Genomic DNA, 21,471 nt, shown 5'->3' on the forward strand with positions numbered 1-21,471 from the left:
CTTTCCATGAGCCAGCAATATGCCCTTGTGGCCAAGAGGGCCAATGGGATCCTGGGCTGCGTAGGGAAGAGTGTGGCCAGTAGGTCGAGGGAGGTCATTCTCCCCCTCTGCTCTGCACTGGTGAGGCCACAACTGGAATACTGTGTCCAGTTCTGGGCTCCCCAGTTCAAGAGAAACAGGGAACTACTGGAGAGAGTCCAGCGAAGGGCAACAAAGATGATGGAGGGATTGGAGCATCTCCCTGATGAGGAAAGGCTGAGAGAGCTGGGGCTCTTTAGCCTGGAGAAGAGAAGGCTGAGGGGAGACCTTATCAATGCTTCCAAGTATCTGAAGGGTGGGTTGAAGGAGGATGGAGCCGGACTCTTTTCAGTGGTTCCCAGTGACAGGACGAGGGGCAACGGGCACAAGCTGGAACATGGGAAGTTCCATTGAAATCTGAGGAGAAACTTCTTCCCGGTGAGGGTGGCAGAGCCCTGGAAGAGGCTGCCCAGGGAGGGTATGGAGTCCCCTTCTCTGGATCTTCAAGACCTGCCTGGATGCAGCCCTGAGTGATGTGCTCTGGGCAACCCTGCTTTAGCAGGGGAGTTGGACTGGATGGTCTCTAGAGGTCCCTTCCAACTCTGACAATTCCATGATTCCGTGATAAAAACAAACCAGAGGAGCACCTAATAAACTTAAGAAACATAGCAGGTAAGTGATGCAGACCAGCATCCTTTAAGTCACCATGTGGATTCTGCACCTGAGGACCAATCTGAGAAGATGCACTCAATGCAGACTGTAGATTACATATTGGGTGGGAAAAAAAATAATGCATTTTGCTGCCTGAAAAATGCTTGAAGAAGTACAATGAAATTTTGCAGCAGTGACAGAGTAGGTTCCTGGGGAAGCAACTGAAAAAACACCGTCGTTGCAGGGACTTGAGGTCAGAGGATGGAGAAGCCAGCGGGAACAAGGGAATCTGGTGAATACCAGTAATGGCATCCGGGGCACACGGAAAAGTTTAGATACACCAAATCTTTTTCTTTTCCTCCCAATTTGTCACTCTCCCTGTTTTTCCCACTTCCCCGTAGTTCCCCGAAGAGACCACAGGCTGAGCCACCGGGAGCCCACTGCCAGGGCAGCGCCTGCTGCTGAGGGGCTGTGGTGGCCCATCATCAGGCTGGTGCTGTTGGTGGCCCATCATCAGGACGGTGCTGTTGGTGGCCCGTCAGGCTGTCGCCGGCAGGGGGGGCAGGACGCCTGTGAAATACACCGCTGCCATCCCGTGCTTGAAATGAGACATTTTTCAATTCCAGGTGGCCTTTTTCTTACAGGTGTATCCAAGTGCAGGAGGGGAAGGATCAGATGATGTCCCAAAGACCATTATTTTTTAATTAGAAACAAAGCAGGAATTGTTCCTGTGTCTAGCTTCAGATGAGCTTTGAAGTTTCACGGCAAGGTTGTGCTGCGAGAGTGACACCTGTGCCAGGAACTGTATCCGTGCATACATGGATGTCAGCATGAACATTGGGCAGGCAGAGTTTCCAGCCACTGCAGCATCGCAGAGAAACGGGCTTGTGGCATGTCAGCTGTTGACCCCAAGCAGAGCAGGCAAGAAGGAGCCATCTCTCTATCTCTATCTGTAAAAGGCGGCTGGTGGAAAAAGAGCAGCCTAGCCATGTAGGACACCTCCATTCTCCAGCAGTCAGCACTCCATAGTCATAGAATGGTTCAGGTTGGAAGGGACCTTAAATATCATTGAGTTCCAACCCCTCTGCCATGCGCAGGGACACCTCCCACCAGACCAGGTTGCTCAAAGCCCCATCCAGCCTGGCCTTGAACCCCTCCAGGGATGGGCCAGTGTCTCACCACCCTCACAACAAAGAATTTCTTCCTAATATCTAATCTAAATCTTCCCTCTTTCAGTTTAAAACCATTACCCCTTGTCCTATGGCTCCACTCCCTGATAAAAAGTCCCTCCCCATCTCTCCTGTAACCCCTTCAGGTACTGGAAGGCCGTTATAAGGTCTCTCCAAAGCCTTCTCTTCTCCAGGCTCAACAATGCAAGCTTATGTGGCATATGGGGAAGCTGGGAAGGAGCAGCGACTCTCAAAGCACTCATCCTGCATCTGCAAAAAAGGGTCTAAATCTATCACAGCATCCCAAGCCATAGAATAGGGTGTGAAATTACATATATATATATATATATATATATAGTCTTGGCCTTTATGGTAGTCAAGACTGCAATTTTATGTTAGGGTGGGGTTTTTTGTTGGGATTTTTTTGTCATCTAACGATTAAAAAGTATGATGGAGTGGAAGTGTGTAATAACGTAAAGGTTAGCCATTCCAATGAGGGCCTGTGACTTAGGAGCCCACATGGCCAAGAAGTTCAACGATGAGTGGATTTGTCAAAAGAAAGATCTGGTTCCTTAAAACTGAAATGAGTTTCTAATTCAGACCAAATGATTTTCAGCTGGAAATGAAAAGAGGAAACTATATTATAAGTGGAAAAAAAGGGGGGTTGATTGGTGATAAATTGTTTTAATATTTCTTTTTGAAACTCTATGTAAATGAGTAAGTTAAGGAAGAGTGATAACTAACCTGGGGACACAGTCAAGTATTTTCCCTGAATACAATACAGGACATTTACCCGAAATGTGTGGTTTTTCTTTTAAATCAGCCTTTTTACACTCCTCCAAATTCCATTTTTGCATTTTCATTTCATTCTAATTTTCCCTTATTTTTCCAGTTCATCAGCTACCCAGAAAACATCCACAAGCCCATTATTCCTACGTACAGCTGCCTGAAGAGTGACAGTGACAAGTTACTTTGCTGTTGTCGTTTATTTTGGTTGTATAATTGGAATAAATTGTGTTAGAAATAAATGTATTTGCTGGCATAGCAACAACAGCAAAAGTTATTCTATTATTTCCAGTCCCAAATATTAAAATAAAATAAAAATGTAAAGACCTAACAAGAATCATAAGCTGATTTAGATATTATTATTCTACTTCACCTGTCCCCTTTCCCCCTTTTTTTTGTTCTTAATGGAAGCTGTGGTTTTCATGAAATTTTGTTTCTTATGGGCCTGCTTTTATTAAAAATAGTGAAACATTACAAAATTCACAACAAAATCACAAAAGAAAAATTAGAGGGTCTCTTGGTGGGGGGGGAGAGGGGGAGGAAGGGTGCCCTAATGCTAAAACGAAATGTTTTAGTCTTAACATTAGATTATGGGGATTGCAGCCGTCCCATATTCAGATTTAAAATTAATCTTGTACCCTATAGCTTTATATCTGGAGATCCGATACGTGTGAGGTCACGTGAGGCAAAGTGAAAGAACTAGTTTATAACGTCTTGTAGATATAAATAAGGAAACCCAGTAAAAAATAACTAAAACCACATTTGTGTTTCATGAACGATCTCCCTGCCACAGTCCTGTCCATCGCGGAGATAAACCTGATTCTCTAAGTGTTGTGTATGGGTGAAATTTATCATGTTTAAAAATCATTGCTTTCTGTACTACCAAAAGTGCAGACCATCACATAACATTTTTTGCAAAGGCTTACTTTTTTTTTTAAAAAAAAAAAAAACTTGTCATTTCCTCACTAGCTTAAAATGCTTCTCGCAAGTGCTACTTTGCAAAGTGACTTCATATGGAGGAATCTATTTCAAGGCATTTGTTAATTCAACATCAGTGAAGTGTGGAGGAAAACAAAAATGAAGTCATTGTTCATTTTAAGATTATTTATGTCATATTCAATACCGGGGGAAATTTTTCAGAGCTCTGTTTCTTTTCTAAATTTTGTTCCAGCAGCTTGGTGCACTTATTAATTCTTATGGCTTTCATTATTTAAAAGAAGATGATATACAGTTCTCCGCTTCCTTTTCTGGGGTCCTTTTTGTCTTCTCTGAATAATTCCTCCATCTGGATGCATGTGTCAGCCTTTGTCACGTGTCGCAGATAAAGCAGAAATCCATTATTGTCATCCCATTTGTTGTCTTTGGGTGTTTAAATAACTAGTTTAGCCCCAGCCATGCAAATTACTGTGTGTGGACATACTCCAGAACCAAAGCAGTAAATAGGGCATTAGCAGTGCTAACACAAAAATTAGGATAAGCATTCATTTTCCCTTTAGGCATGGTTATATAAATAATTATTAAGGTTTTCTTCCATCAGGATCTGGTACAGCTGAAACTTGGATGCATGATCTGATTTTCCTTCAGGTTACAGGATAATGGAAACCTCCTTCCTAGAGTTGTCTTTAACCGTACTGCAGTTTTGTTTATGATTATATTGCACGTGTGACTTCTAGCAAAGCGTTCTTTTTTGTGGTTTGCAATTTTTCATGTGATTTTAGGTTTTAAAAAGTCTCCCCTAGCCTCCTGGTACCATACAGCTCATAGTCAGTACGAAGTTTTATGCTTGGCTCATAGAGCAATTCATCTCAAAATTACATGTTATTTGCTTAATTTGGTATTTCTATTTACACTAACTCTAAATACCCACTTGGGTCTTATGATCAGCTTCCAATTTATTTCTACTGCAGCATCCAGACAGTTGCTATTTATGTCTTTCCGCTTTCTCCAGGGTGTTCATTCTGGTGGATCTCATCACTGCTGCATTGTAGAATTCACGTTTCTAGAATAATACAAGTGTTAAAAATCTTTTAAGTCATAAGTTTTCATATGTGGGAGAGAGACTTGGTTTCCAGGCTCCTAGATCACTACGGGAACCCGCAGCCTCGAGGGGCTCTGGGCACGAGCTGACACGGCGCTTCTTCAACAACAAAGTCTGTGTGTTTGTATGTTGGTGGACAGGGGGGACAGACGAGTCCCAAACCTGCTGCCTGCTTTGCTGCCTATACCAAAGCCCCGAAGAGCAAAATATATTGCTTTTGCTGTGGGAGGGAGCTGGATCGTGCAGGGCTCACTCAGGAGCAAGGCTGGAGGCACCACTTGCTGATGAGCTGATCCTATGCTCCTGCAGGTAATTTTACATTCTGACTTCTCCCAGCTTCTTTTGCGGCAAGAATTTTGTGGCTCTAGCCCATCTCTCACATTTCGGACAGCAAAATTCCATTTTGCCTATATTGTCAAGAGGGCAGCTCTGCCTTTGGGACAAACTATTCTTCAGACTATTCTTCTGCAAAGCACGAAAGAGCTAAGCTCCTAAGAAGAGGATCCACAAAAGCAAACATATCCCTAATGCCACAAACAAACGAAAAAAGAGAAATTAACCTCTGCCACTTAGCTGAGTGCTCTTATTATTGAGGTAGCAAAAAGAAAAAAAAAAAAAAGGAAGTATCCATGTGTTCTCTAACAGTTTGGCCAAGGTTGAAAGAACAGGAGAACAAAGGCATGATATTATGGCATGAGGCAAAAGAAGCTTTAAAATACTGTTGCAGGAAGGGATGATAAAACGTTTAGGCTGGTTTCTTGAAAAAAAACATAAACCCTTCAAAATAGCAAACACTATAGCTAAGAGTTTCAAAACAGGGCTCAGAAGCATGATTCTTGCTAAAATTAGTGGGAGCTGTACGTCTCCATCTGTAATGGCTTTGAAATCTCAGCCTATAACATTCCTTGATAGTCTTTTCCCTCATCGGGCACATCGGAAGGAAAACATTTTCTGGGACTGCAAACACAAGCAGTTGTCCATCCAGAACTACTGGCAACCATGCCAAGTTGTCTTAAGTGCTAGGCAGGCTATATAGTACATATTCATTTAAGAACAACCGAAAGATTGTAAAGGAAATTAGGGGGCACAAGCGTTCATACAAAAATGCATGAGGTTCCTAGTGCATTGTAAAACGAAGGAGCAAAGAAGGGCAAAGTCTTTAACCGTCTGAAACAATCTAATTATCCTCTGGAGATGCACTGTTTGGGGTGACTACGTTAACTGAAAATGGAGTGATTAAATAAAGTCAGGCTGATAAAACTCCCGAGTGCTACTAACTTATTTGCAGTATCATTGAAGATGAGCGGTATGACTGGTGTCTCAAGTCTAAAAGCTATGACATTCAGAGGGAGGTAATTGAAGCCTGCCATTCCAAAGCCCTGGGTTCAGGTATTATCAATGCAAATTTCACAGCCAACGATTTGCATCAAGATAAAAATTAATTCTTCATTTGGCTGCCTTGGGATCGATCCATGAGAGAGCACAGGAGGAAATAATGATAGATTTGTTAGTGACTATGTATCAACCGTGATTTTAAGATGGGGAGCGAGATAAACGGGAAAAACCCGCTCTTTCCCACACTCAGCTTTCACACCAGAGAACACCGGTGAAGACCAGTAGGCTTTTTGTCCCATAAAAGCATACGGAGATGCAGGTTCAGACAGAACAGGAGGAGCGATTTTTCTGTTGAAAGACCCCCGATTGAAGGCAGTCCGATTCCAGCAGCCTCTGGGAAGCACAGACTACCAGCTTAAGAATCGCGGCTTGTTCCAGCTCTCTGAGAACTCAAAGAGAAAGAGACAGAGTGGGTTCTGATGACACCAAATACCCGAAAGATTTAACATTTTACAGTCAAAAGTGTGGTATGCATTGTCCCTAGAAGCCGACTGGAAGACAGTGCAGGCTGTACGTAAAGGCATCATATGGAGTTCTGCAATCCCATATTACTGCTTTCAGAACAATTTAAGATGCCTTAAGACAGAGATCCAGGTAACAAGCGCAGCAGTAATTCTGGTCTGAGCTGACAGAGGCGTAGGAATGCGTTGTCTCTGAAAGAGTAGATAACAGACTTCTGATGCAGATAAATGCCACAGATTTTATGCTATATACTTGTTCCCTTCTATCGCTCTCTCAGAACAAATGGCCAGACATTAAGCATCTGAACAGAGAAAAGCTGCAGTTCTTCTGGGAACTATATCACCTCCACCTTTTGGAGGGTTATTTTTTCTAAATACCATAAATTACAGATTCAATTGCAAGTATTTGCCCTTCTTTAACTCACAGTACTTACTATCTGAGCTAGTCCCCTGCCATATCTGGCTGAATTAAAATGGACAAAGAGCTAGCTGAGTGCCTCTTGCGTATCGGAAGGACAGTCATCCATCTCATCACCATTTCTGCTGACCACCCATCTCCAAGCGCAGGAGAGTGCGGAACGTTGAAGCAGGTGCTCATGAAGTTGGTGAAAACACGACTCAAACCCAAGAGGTTCTCTAGGGCACAGAAACCTGAAGCCACCCAAAAGTTACTGCACATACTCCTGGTGGGCTTCACAGTGAGAATGCAGACAAGTCAAAGTCAACTCATAGACCCAAATGATTCAGCGTGGTTGCTCGATTTTAATTCAGCAAGTTAGTTAGTTAATGCAGTCCCTGAATTAGTCTGTTTTTCAACCTAAAAAGCCTTAAAAATACCAGATTTTGCTTGTAAAACCTCTGGCAAAATTTTCTGGTTGGCATCCCCATCGTTTTTTCTTAGTTCTTCTGGTTACTACTATGGAGAACAAGGACCAGCTTCTGTAGTTCCCACAAAAGTCTCTAAGAGCCTCACTAACCAACACTGATACCAACGACTTGACTTAAATAAGGATCTTGGGCATTAGAGCACCGACAGTTTAATTCTTTATTCTTAGAATTATCATTACTAATTATCGTTAGTTTGTATATATTGAAATATGTATATGAAATATATATTCTATATCTTTTATGTGTATTTGAAATGGTCTTTTTACTCATGATTCAAAATATCGTTTAATACTCCACATTTCTAGCATACCATTAAATCAGTGCATTCATCACGCTTCTGCACAGGAAGTTTAGAAAATATCACTCTCCAAATCATTTGTTTTCTGCGCTGCTTATGCCCGAGATGGATAATTTGGATATAAATCTGTTTTCTAAATGTGAAACACAAGGCAGTCTACAGTCATCATGACTGCTCCTCAGTCTCTTCGAAGTGAGCCAGTTCAGAACCTTCACTTTTTCGAATCCCCTGGGTTCTCTTCGGACAATAGCAAATAAAGGCTCCGGTTATACAGGCGTTTGTTGCGTGGGCAACTTGTTCCCAAAGGTCTCAATTCTACAAAGCATGAGGAGTTTTACAGTTGCAGAGCCACCGAAATCCTTCAGCCCTGATTTAACTTTAAGCCTATTGATTTCAGTGAGGCCATTAGCATAACGACGCCTTGAATCAGCAAACAGCCAAGATTCCCGATTCAGGAAAGTGCCAACGCACCCACGTAGTTTTACATGTCATCAAGAAAGCCCCCCCCCAGCCTGAGGTTAAGCAAAAGACTTGCACGGCACTGAATATCCATGAGAGAATACATGTTTTTTTGCTACCAAGACAACATAAAAATGTAATACAGAGACAAAAGGCATCACATAGGGTTACCGACCCAGTGAGCTGTCCTCATTTCCATACATTCCGAATGTAAAAGGCATACATTAATGTATGGTTGCAACTCAGCATAGTTAAAAGTGGATTTGAATTACCTCAGGCTGTTCTCTCCTTGCTTATATTCACAGGCAAAAGCAAATTAAGGCAATGCTACTGCTGTTCATTGGGACCTTGCAGCTCTTCTGTAACCTCGAGTTCCTTTGTAAGGCAGCAACTCCTGTGAAATAGCTGTGAAAGACCCAACAGCCGGTCTCAATTTGAGGCCGAGCTGAATCACAGGTGCATAAGAAACACTTTTGGAGCAAGATTTTGTCAGAAGCTGCTTTAAGGGATGGGTCTCACAGGAAGCCTGGAAGCACCTCAAGAGATGGTTTGGTTGTCCCAAGGCAAGATTAGCTTTAATCACATCACTCTTGACTAATGCACGTTCAACCTGTTCTTAAAGACTTCCAGTGATAGACATTGCTTCTTATCTTCTCCAGACAATCCAGTGCTGTGCTTCACTAGCCCTCTTCTTTGAATATCTTAGGCATCTCAAGTAACTCTCCCTTGCTTTAATATATGCTAGTAAAATAGAAATACAATCCTGTTAAATAAAAGCCTGCAGCAGATATGGAGAGGAATTTATTCCTTGCTTCTTTACATTCTTCATACATTTGAAAACTTTATTGAATCCTCCTATAATCTTCACTTCTCTCCACTAAAGAGACCTAATTCTTTTCCACTGTCTTCTTAGACTGTGTTTTCTAGGTCTCCGTTTATTATCTTGGGGATCCTGGGAACCCCATATTTCAGCCACTTCTTTGGGCTCCAGTGGCAAACCCAGCAATTTTTCCGAGTATGATTGCAAAGCACTTGGAAAAAAAAAAAAAAAATCATTTGTGGAACTATATGTAAACTACTGATGTATTTAACTACAGTGCAACTATCACTCCGTATGGATCCAAGATTTAGACCTTTTGCAGACAAAAAACCCTACTGGATTTTGTGGACTCTCGGAAAAATCGGTCACCGGTTCCACTGCATTCCGTGACTTGGTTAGAGGAAAACCAGAAAAAGCAGTAAGCTTTGGCTAAATAAGAATGATATATCAAAACACCCAATATTTTAATGAAAGAAACTGAATATCCACACATTTGCACTTCTGTACAATTTTTGTGATATATATATAATTTTAAGCTGTTTACAAATAACATTTAATGCTTCAAATATTACATAATGTTGATATTATATTTCTAGCAGAAATAAATATATTGCACTTAAAAAGAAACTTTTCATTAGATGTTGTTTCATAGTTTGTGTTCATAACTTCTTTTTCCATAAAAAGTTTTCCCCCTACCCCCACCCCATACACACAAACACACACTTCAGTACATGATGAATGTGCTCACGCAATGCATTATAAACAACAAAGTCAACACAGCAAACAGCAGAACTGTGGTACATTCTGCTAAAGAGGTTACATCCAGTTTTTTACCTTTTTTTTTTTTTAAAACCAAATCTTTCCTCACGTTTCTGAAGGTATAATAAAATTAAAAAAAAAAAAAAAAGAAAGAGATTGTTTAATGTGCTAAAGGTAAAATACAGAAAGCTGTATTTTTTGTCCTTAAACTATCATAAAAAGTTACTTCAGAATTTACTTAAATCACTGCTTAGTTTTCTTTTAAAAAGATAAAATAAAGAAAAAGAAGTTGTCACTTGATAAGCTAGAGGCTATATGCAAGGAGAGTTTATCACAGAGTAATACATAAATCCTCTGGCCAGCAAGACAGTGGTTAGTAAAGAGAAACCACATCTCCTGCAGCAGAAAACGCTCCATAAGGAACAGCGAGAATAAGATCTCACCAAAACCAAAAATAATCCTGCAGCCAGTGAATGTCATCCCTCTGCAGATGACGGGTATAAGCGTAGTGGCCACAACTTCCTCCCAGATAAGGAGCCCTAAGTGTTAGACTCGTCTCGTTGTTGCTTTTACCCCTTATCTGGGGGTAAATTACCGCAATTTATATTAGCTTACAGTTTTGGAAAGCTCCCCAAGCTCTTGCAATTAATTTTCATCGACGTTTCTGTTTCCCTGTAGTGCGCACACAGAAAGAGGACGTCATGCGTAAGCAAGTTGCCAGCCAAAAGGTTTCTGGTTTAAAAAGAGGTTCCTTCTCGAAGGCTAGTCAGTGTTTGCTGGATGTTGGAGGCTGCGACACCTTACGTGTACACGCTCACGCAGTGCGCCGGCTCCCGCGGGTAAAGCCCTCGGGGAGAAAATTCACTATTGCGTTTCCTAGACATCTATGATCGCTATCATACAACGTACCACCTTTGAACTCCTGAAGAAACATTCCCCATTAGAAACCCTGCACCTCTATCCATCCTGTCTGTGCTTATTTGTCAGTTTATACCCAGAAGAGTACCACTGAAAGCGGTGGCATTGACAGCGCCTCAGGCCATATAAAGCAATACTGCAAGCCAAACAGCCAAATTTAAGATGTTGGTTTTTTTGGTTTTTTTTTTTTTTTTTTATGTCTATCTTCCCTCAGGGCTCCAAAGGTAGAAGAAAGGAAAAAAAAAATAATTCAGACAGATGCATCTAAGTCAGTTTTGTTAGTCTTAGGGATGCTTTTGTTGGATTAAAGACCTGAGGCTGTTGACTATGGATAAAACAGTAATCCAGAAAACACCCAAAAGTACTTGTAACACTTTGGAGGATAATCTTATCATTCTCTTTGAAAAGCATATTCAGGCATGTTCTCCCCAGCCTTTTAAAAAAAGAAACAACATAAACCAGCACGTTTGCTCAGCCAAGAGAGCTCATAAAGGTGAAGAGCACTTCTCATGGGATATAAAAAGGGAATTATATTGGAAAATAAACTCTAGATTATATTTGGCATTCCTAGACCATCTACCAGCAACAGATGTTCTGTCCTGAAAGTGATATCATTTTGACAGCAGCACAGCAACTCCTTAAATAAATTACTGAGTTATGGTCAAAATAGTACAGATAATTTTTTTTTTTTTTAGGAAAAGCTATTTCACTCTTTAAGCAATTAATTACAAATTTACATTCATTTTCTCCCAATTGTGAAATCAATGCTAAAGCTGATTTGTAGCCAGTTTTTAGTCTTTTCTGTAGAGTTCCTGTGTTGTTGCTGTCACTACAGTCACTGTTCTTACAGTTAGACTTTATTTTTAGGTAGGAATGCTGAATGAAACCCCGTCTCCATTGCAGTCAAGAAATTTGCAGCTGACTTCAGTGGGGCAGGAATTTTATCCCTGGAATCCCTCCCGTGCTGCCCCTTGCCCACAGGACAGTGAGAAGGACGTGGAGAAGAAACCTTGGAAGGTGTCAAGACGCCTTCACTGGGTGTCCTGGGGTCTCTGTGACTTTAAACCCTTCAACCTCAACTCTACACAGCAGGCTTTGGAGGTAGGATTGTGAGGGCAAAGAGGAGGTGAGAACCCTACATACCTATTGACCTTGTCCTTAGGGGAGGCTCTCACAAGCTGCCTTCATTCCTTTTCTTGGGATCTGCCCATGATTCTGCGTTAGCGGGGAGCCCGGCGGGTTTCTGATGCAAAGAAATTAAACCATGGGAGAGCAGCGCAGGGAGGGATGAGCACACTGAGAGAGACTTGGTCGGACTGGAAAAATCAAGCTGTGGATTTTGACAGATAGCTCTGCATCACCTACGATATGAAACTCAACACAGAGAATTTGGATGAGGATTTGGCGTCATGTTTTTATGCAGGGACAGTCTACCGACACATTTTTTTTCGGATATGAGTCACATTTTATTCATAGTGAAAAGCACTTATCTTTCATTTAATTTTTTTTGTAAATGATGTTGTCAAAATCCAGTTTCATTCTCCAGGAAGAGCCTGGAGAATTTTCTCTGAAGCAGTACCAGGGGCATTTCTCCATGCCAAATATTGGTGTTTTCCGAACAGAGACTGTGCAGTTTTGTTCCCGGAATTTGCTTCACAAAGGAAGGACAGGTCACTGCGTGAGCAGGCTTTATGTGACTTGTAAAATGTGCCTGAATCAGCCTGCCTGTTCAAAACTTTTCTGGAGTCAGGTAAAAACCACCTACTTCCTTGACCATTTCCTGATGGAAGTAACGGCATTAAAGCTTGAATTCTGAGCCCAACCATATCCCCTGCAGCTCCAGATAAGTTAATGGAGCTGCCGAAGTAAACAGATAAAAGGAATAGAATTTCCCCACAGTCTTTAGCGCATCAAAGTCATCACAGGGCCTTCAATCAAGCAACTGAAGGAGAAGATGTAATATTTTCTTCCAAATCTCCCCAGAAATTCTCATTTCTGTGTAACCATATATGTACTTGAAGAGTTATGTTGTTGCGGGGCCGGTATAATCTCATTTTCTGAAAAATAGGGGTGTTCTATCAAAATGGATCAGAAGTAGACACAACCTTGCAACATGCACTTTTCAGGTGACTCTGATAGCCTGGAGCAAAATCTAGTATTTGGATGCACCAAGCCAAATTCAGTGTCTGATCCTAAGCCCTTTAAATACTGCTGAACTTGGCCTATTACATTCACTGACAGAACACCGTGCAGTAGCTCTGAACCCAGAAACTATAAATAAAAGTTTGTTTTCATTCACATCCAGAGCACAGAAGTTGCAAATTGCCTCAGGTCATTTTTTTTTTTTTTAATCAGCAGGTCCAACAGCGAGTAAAGGGAAATTAGGATGACATTGCAGATAGTGGGGGTGATTGAAGTGGCCAGTTTGACAAGATTTTAAATTCATCTGCTGGGAAAAAGACAAAGATAGCCCTAATCTGTGGGATGCAAATACTGGCCTACAGTAGAAAGTGGGGAAAACCTGGGAGGTTGTCATTGCTCTGTGTGATGGGGCACCTAAGAGGAGGCAACGGGACAAAGAAGACGCATGACTTGCCTTGCACTTCTCAGAGATGGGAGGCAGATGACTCGGTGTTCTGCACTCCACTTCTTACCATAGGATGCCAACACACACTGGCCAAAAGTAAAGGAGAATAGTGCCAAAAAAAAAGTCTGTTTTCCATTCTATGTTCCAGCTCTACACAGATCTTTAATACACGAGATTGGATTGCTAGTTCTTTTTTATCAGCAGAAGTGTTCTCATCTATAGCTGGGATGGAACTCTACACAGAAACTCTGTGTTGACTTCTTTATTTACAGTGAAATCCCAGCTCCTGCCGTGCAGAAAGCCAGCATCGCACTGGTACTCTTTCCAGCAGTGCAAAGGATTCACCCTAGCTCTCTGCAGAGAGGGCAGTTATACCTCTGCAGTTCCTCTGGTGCATCAGACACAGCATACTGGAAAAGGTGGACAGTACTTTGAACGAGAACCCTAATTACTAACTGGAAAAAAGGCAGATAGGAATTTGAAAAAAAAATACATGTGATGTTCTGCACTGATATTTTCCCAAGGAAACTTCGCAATTCTACTGGGAGATGGAAAAACAGACACTACAACCCTCATTTTCCTGGCCAAAGAGCATGTATAATAACAGCCGTGACCAAACGCAAGAAAATTGGACCAAGTAGAAGGACACCCCAATGCCACTCCTCTTATACCAGTCCATCGATTATAGGTCCATCTAGAGAGTCTATAGACTGATCCAGCCTGAAATTCGGTTAACTTGGTGCACGTTTGCAGCTGGAAACAGGTCTTCAGCGGCAAGCGCAGCAGCAAACAAGCATTGATTAAAAGGTTTGTTATCTTGGGTTTCCAAGTTGAAGTAACAGATTTTTCCCAAATCAACGTTTTCCTTCATCATACCTTCACACAGAGTTAAACTGCTCCTCCTAGGATATAGGACAAACTTCTTTTTTAGACTGAAGGGACAGAATACATCATTACTGCTACAGTCCTGTAACACAGTTCTTTTTTGGAACTGGGAAGTGTTTTGTGAAGGAAACAAAGACAGACAGACTTGTTAATAATTTTCTCTTTGGGATTATAGTAGCAACTAAGAAATACTGCTTTTGGTGAATATAAGCCAGTCTTTTAAAAAGGACAGTGGCCTTCTCCACTTTGTCCCGTTCCCAGCAAGCGTGTGCTGAGATAGCCCAAAACATGCTCAAAGTTATAGCAGTACATTTGTCTGTTTAGATGCTCACCAGTCACAAGAAGAGATGACGAGTAAGAGTGTTTCTGTTTCCAGAATTCTTCTAGCGTATGAAAAAAAAAAAAAAAAAAAGACCTGTACACAGCTAGTTTCGTACGTCGCTGCACAAACATAATCTCTTTCCACTAGGTGTAACGAACCTTTGGAACAAGCTGCACGCCACCAAAAATCCTGGGAACGCTGGGATCCGTTTGGGCTGTGTTACGCATGGATCTGTGAGCAGCTCCGAGCTGCAAGCTCTCCTCTTGTGATCCCTCAACAGAGGAATCTATATCCGTGATGCATTTTCTTAGCTGGTTTGTCATGAGTTCAGCGCTCTTGCCACAGGCCTTTCGGGAAGGTCCCTTGACTTTTTCATACCCAACTTGCACGTTTAAAAATCTGGTGTTTTCTCTCGTCTCGCATCACTCATACAAACGGCGTCATCACTGCGGAGGAGTGGCGCAGTCCCTGGATGGCCGCGTAAGGACCCTGCTGAAAATAATGGTGGTACCTGGGCATGTGGAAGGAAGGGAAAGTGGGGCCACTACCTTGCATGGAGCTGGCTATAGCAGAGGGTGTAAGAGGCATTCCCAGGCGGCTGTAGGGAGGCAGAGATCCTTGGATCGGATGGGGAATGGGTGTAGCTATGGATGCGGTGCTGGTACCCAGGGCACTCAAAGACTGTGGGTGCTGAAAGCCGGGAAAACTGGTTGAGGAGGACACCCAGGAACTGAGGGACAGATTGTCGGATGTTGTAAAGGCTGACCCTGCAAGCAAAGAGAAAGAACGCCTGACGTTTGCACTGCAACACACAAACCTGGTCAATTAGCAAAAAGGGAGAAAAAGAGTCTTTCACAGCAAGGCTGATTTTAATGACAAGTCGACACGGGGAATACTTCCCAAATACTCCTCTCTCCTTACATCTTTCTTTACGTTATTATTTGCCAGTTGCTGTCCTTTATCACTGCGTCTGAGATAAATTTCCCTTTTAAGAAGCTGGATGCAGTGGCTTGAACAGTAAAATCAGCTTTGCACATTGGACATTTTTGGTGTTAGACACTGAAGAACCTTGTCATGCTGGACTAAACACTGAAGCTTCTACTCTGACGTGTAATCTCGCTGCATTACATCCCTGTTTTGAAGATGCTTTTGTAGCTTTTTACATCAGATCCTCAGGAGAACTAGTTATTTTTTTCTAAAAATATTTCAAATAATATTCTGATATTATTATCTAATTATTATCTATTATTATCTGATATTCTAATTTTCTAAAAAATTTCTGCAAAAATGCAGAAAAATGTAATTTGAGCTACAAGTTTTCCTTTACGGTTTTTTTTTTTTACCCCACTAAAACTTGTCAAGGCTGCATCTTTTCACTCAACCTGACTTTTTCCAAAATACAGAACAAAAAATTCTAAAATGTCAAAGCATTTGATATTTTCCCACCTGTGTAGAGTGCTCTAAGAAACAACACTAATGTGAAATCATAGTAAAAGATGCAGGCTTTTAAGTTAAACGGACACAAATAATAAAAACTTGTTCTCAGGGTAATTATCTACTTTTGGTCAAATGGAAGTTGTTTCTTGGGCATTTTTTTAACCTGAAAAGTTCCAAAAATTATTTTCATAAATCTTCCAGCTCTTTAAAACACTTTTGATTGCAGAATCACTAAAAAAGGAGAAATGGTTTCTTTAAGTTAGAACTAATTATTTATTTTATTTTGATAGTAATATTCTTGGGAAACAATGAATAATCTGTTTGGGTAATTATACATGGTCATTTTCAAATAATCTGATGACGACATAACCCCTTCACCTCTGCAGTTCCTCTATGCATCTGGTCATCATCAGATGTCTGATTTCTAGAAATGGGGAATACAGTAAAATCCTATAAATAAACTCTTAATTTTTATTCCTACTCAAACAATAATTCAACTCATGTCCCTTCTGTATTTTCTTTCTTGTCCAACTTCATCCATTGAGAAAACGTTTCTTACTTTAAGAAATAAATTTACTGGCAAGAATATTTGACAAAATATAATTTCAAACCGCTATTGCAAAACATTCTGAGACAACAAATTTTACAACAGGTTTAGTTTCTTAAATCTGATTCTGGAAGACCGGTTCATCCAAATTGTGAAAAGAAAAAATACGAAGACATCTATCTGTCAAGGTAAACTTATTGGAATTATCTATACTAACCAAGTGTAGCCACATACGCAAAACAAAACTACAAGCAAATAACAATAGAAAGAAAAAATTGCAAATCATTATTTTGTAAAAATCATAAATCTCTTTAGGGATATATTCTCAAATCAGAAGAGAGATATTCTTGATTAATTCCTCCTCTGCTTAATGAAACAAGTAAAATGGCCCAGTAAGAGGAAAGAGAAGTTGTGTCAATTCCGCAGCAGAAATGGACTTGAACTAATTCCTGGCCCTACCACTGAACCAAATCCTAACTTCTGGGAAGTTAGGATCCAGAGCCAAACTCTGAGGGTAACACCGTACTCCCAGACCAGAGCAGAACCCTTTACAAGTCAGAGGACCGTTGGGCATTATTGCACTGCGGGGAGAGCGGGATGCGAATCTGGACGTGCCTAGGGGGTTTACTTTTGGCTCCGTTCCAGGTCGCTACTATGAATCCAGCCTGTGGATGCTGGAGCGCAGGCACCCAGGCATTATGCATTAAAGAGTTTTAATTGGATTTACTTATTTCATAGCTGTTAATTCCTCTGGAAATTTCTTGTGATAAATATCCTGCCGAAGGCTGGCTACTTCCATCTTTAGATGGCTGAAATCAGCTGCTCTGGGTGGGTGCTGAAGTAATTAGACATAAATAGCAGCGATAGACTTTCTTTGTTCTACACAGAATAAAATATTTGATTCCTTCTCATGAATGATCATGAAACAATCAGAGGGTTGGAGCACCTCTCCTGTGAGGACAGGCTGAGAGAGTTGGGGTTGTTCAGCCTGGAGAAGAGAAGGCTCCGGGAAGACCTTATTGCAGCTTTTCAGTACTTAAAGAGGGCTCATAAGAAAGATGGGGACAAACTTTTTAGCAGGTCCTGTTGCGATAGGACAAGGGGTAATGGCTTTAAACTAAAAGAGGGAAGATTAAGGTTAGATATAAGGAAGAAATTTTTTACAATGAGGGTGGTGAAGCACTGGAACACGTTGCCCAGAGAGGTGGTTGATGCCCCATCCCTAGAAACATTCAAGCTCAGGTTGGACGGGGATCTGAGCTACCTGATCAAGTTGAAGATGTCCCTGCTCATTGCAGGGGGTTGGACTAGATGACCTGTAAATGTCCCTTCCAACCCAAACCATTCTATGATCCTTATGAGGAAACCTCCATGAACCCCCTTTCCTCCTCCAACAGCAATGGTCTCTAATTGCAACTTATTGCTCAAAAAATTTTCACATACCACATTTGCCAGCACCAAGGAAACATGGTCAAGTAATTCTGAGGCAGTCAAGGCCTCAGAGAGCCTCTAACACACACTAGCCAGCAATGTATGTGTATTTGGCTGACAGCTCTCTTAACTATGGAAGGACATCCCTCAGTTTTGCATGCAAGGTAATTTAAAAATGCATCAGAAGAAATGGAAATATCTGTGGAGTTTCAATAAGATCATTATTTCTCTCTGGATATCTTGGAGGACTTTTTCTTATTTAAGGACACCAGACCTAAACAGAGAGTGAAGGCAGTACCAATTACTCATCTTCAAGAGCAGTGTGTTTTACCCTCTGTGCATGCCTCTGGTTGCCCAGAACAATCACGTCCCGTGCTAGCATATGGCTCCCAGATTAGAAAAAAGTTGCTTGCCACAACTCATCATCTTTCTCATTTACTCGTTTGCCATATTGTGAGCAAATGCAGAACTGTATCCTGTATATTATACGTAAAATTAAGCGTAATAAACTATTCTTTCCTCCTATGACACCTTCCTAATGATTCTCTTGAGAAGAGAAAGGTTTTAATGGCCAGTTCTCATACTGAGGTTCACCTTGTTTACTTTGTCGCTCCCAAAGGAGGACATCATCCCAGGGAGAAATTTAATTCTTGGAGAGAAGGTGCCTTGCTGTGAGCACTCCTGGTAAGGGAAAATTTAAGTCTTTGACAATAACTGGCCTAGGACCTAAGCTGGCATGAAGCGAGGTAATCCCCCAGAAGTATGTGAGCAGATGGCATCGTACCAGCTGAGGAGTCTCTCCAGAAACTCAGCGATGTAAGGAACTGTTCTTAGAACAGACGTGTGTGAACAGGCCCACCTAATCACGTTTTGTTGAAGAGCAACCCATGGTTAAAAATAAGTGTGTTTTCCCTGCACGGATCCAAAGAGCTTATGACCAGAAATAATGCTCTTATCTTAGCAACGCTGCATGAAGCTAGAGGACAAGACAAGGGCACTGCCAGTCGGAAGGCAGATAGGACCGCTTTACCTCAAGTGGCTGTTGCCTATCAGGCAGGTCACCGAGTCAACATGCGAAGTTTAATGCCACGCAAGTTTATGCTGGTCAGCCGTCCCACAGGATGGGTTTGAGATCTATTTCCAGTGGAAAATTATGACAGATGCAATTCATCCAGCGAGTATCCCCACAAAGAACAACTCTGTTTTGCTACTACTTTTGAGACTGCTAAAGTAGACAACTTGTTTGTTACAGCATTTGAGGTGAATTGCCTCAGCAGGAAAAGCACTTTTTAGAGACCCAGAGACAACAATTAAATATCACTTTTCCAGGGAGCTATGGATTTTCTTCCTGTAGTGGCAAAGCAGGTTAACCACAGGCTGGTTGAAGATGGTCAGAACCAAGTCCTCTGTTCACAGAAGGCTGGAGGGGCAGCAAATGGCACATCTACACGGTACTTTACAAATGGTGCTGAGCCCCAGCTAGTGACGATGGGGAGTGTTGGCTTGTTCTCAGCACCATGGTAATGAAGGTGCATGTTTTTCAGCCATCTCGGAGAGATAGGAGATTTTAGGACTTCATGGCAGAGAGACACATCAGAGAAATGCTTCAGAGTACCACAGCACTGACTGTGGTCCTCCTTTTCTCAAGCATAACTAGCTTACTAGCCCCAAAGTTTACTTCATGAGCACATTTTCCTACCTCTGCTTTGTGTTGCCTGGCTGTCATCTCCGAGATCATCTTCTCCTCCATAGGTTCGAATGGGGGATCGGGCGTAGGAATGCTTTTGGATAAGGCTCTCCACACTTTCTCTGTGAAAGGAAACAACCTACTGTATCAACACATCCTAAACAGCCTCCTAATGCATTAGGTTAAATACAACGAATATGCTGCCTTTTCCCCCATTCAGATCACAGCTTTCTCACACAGACTCTCCAAAATAACTTAAGGAAAGGGTTACCTCAAAGCACATCACTGGAAATGCCGAACTTGGCCTGCGGTGTCGTAATGTGGCTGATGATAACCTCTTACCTGTGTGGCACTGCTTCTTCGGCAAAGCAGAGTGAGCTTCCCACTGCATTTCCTGAACGTGGTTCCAGACAGGGAACACAAGACCAGCACTCTTCACAAATTTGAAAACGCAAGCTCTGGGGTTATTCGTGCTGAGCGATCGATCTGGGTTCAAAGGGACCCTTGTGGTCCAGCTCCTTTCAAGCAAGCTTTCACATCACACGTGACCACCTTATGTGGCACTTTCCCATTTTTTCTGAAATCAGGGGCAAGAGGTAGTTGTGTCCAGAGACAGCTGGGCTCTAACCGTGCTCTCTCAGCATCACGGACGAGGCTGGTTTGTAGCAGGAAGTCTACAGATACTACTGATCTCGTGCCACGTCTATTCTGGGAGGTTAGACGTGTCTGCCAGGCCCCCGCCTTGCTGGTGGCACAAAGCTCTGAAGTCACCCAAACAATTTTTAGATAGAAGGGTGGCATATCTGCACGATAAGCCATAGCAGTTTGTAAGGAAGATCCAACCTTACACGTTCCCAGCGCGTTTCCATGTAAGTAGGCGGCATTTTACCAAGGATGAATACTATCTAGGCACATTTCCAAAATGGCTTTGACCTTCTGTTCCCGTTTAAGAAATCTAGGTAGCGACAGCTGTCTAGTTCTGCTGCTCAGTGAAGGGTTTGTCTGAATTTACCATTTGACCATTCATATTTGCTAATGCTCTTCCCTCAGAGAGCGTGGCTGTTGCAGAAATTCCAAGGAAAAACATTTTGCAAGTAACATGATAAATCACAATGGCACATGTTTTCCTTTCCTACGGAAAGCCCATTATGGTCATTTTGTCCTTGGTCTATCACTGGCATCATTACTTATGCTAGTCTCCTCAGAAAAAAAAAATAAATAAAAAGGGGATCTTATCAAAGTGATTTACTTGTGTCAGGATTGGAAGTGGACTGAAAGCAATGGCAGTTCCTACATAGAGTATGATATAATTGAATTACTGCCTTTTAAGTGATTGAAAACAGTAGGCATATTGGGGCTATCTCAAAGAAGATTTTACAAAGAAAAAGACAGATGGCATTGTTTACATTATGTGCTGAATGCCTCTTGAAACTTTTTTTTTTTTCTTCTGAAGCAGAATGTGAAATGCAAAGAATTTTACTTAACCAAAAAGACTATCTCGGATGAGGACAGAATAATAGAACAATGAATTAGACTGGTGCTGTCGGAGTGATTTAGATACCAGTCTATAAACATATTCATAACCAAAGAATTACTAATCTCTAAATGTCTGCAAATAAATGTGATTCAGGTGAGCGTCTGTATTGTCTCTATTGACTTTATTTCTAATAAAGGTCTGCTTATAACGACAGATATTACAGCGCGTAATAATATCCTGATGCAACAGAAACAATGCGGGCTCTAGTTTTAGTGCAGTGGGCCAAATTCGTCTCTACAACGTTGGATCCAATGGCAGTTTGGGGATAAACTCACCCCAATAAATTTACATTTGAATTACCTACAGGGATTTAAAGCTGAATCAAATGCCCACAATTATTGCAGACTAAATTCTTTCCAGATGGGCTTACATGCTAGA

General features: G+C 41.7%; 1 protein-coding gene across 1 annotated transcript in view; it reads right to left on the minus strand.

The window, feature by feature from the left end:
* Positions 1–11,353: 11,353 nt before the first annotated feature.
* Positions 11,354–21,471, minus strand: part of TBX20 (T-box transcription factor 20) — a 40,445-nt gene continuing 30,327 nt past the window's right edge. Inside the window, exons 7-8 of the mRNA XM_074150211.1 lie at positions 19,569–19,678; positions 11,354–15,221 (exon numbers count right to left, since the gene is read on the minus strand). Of these exons, the coding sequence (XP_074006312.1) occupies positions 14,881–15,221; positions 19,569–19,678 (451 nt within the window). The 3' untranslated portion in view covers positions 11,354–14,880. The remainder of the gene's footprint in view (positions 15,222–19,568; positions 19,679–21,471) is intronic.

The sequence above is a fragment of the Numenius arquata genome, chromosome 7 (assembly GCF_964106895.1).
Source record: "Numenius arquata chromosome 7, bNumArq3.hap1.1, whole genome shotgun sequence".
Lineage (NCBI taxonomy): Eukaryota > Metazoa > Chordata > Aves > Charadriiformes > Scolopacidae > Numenius > Numenius arquata.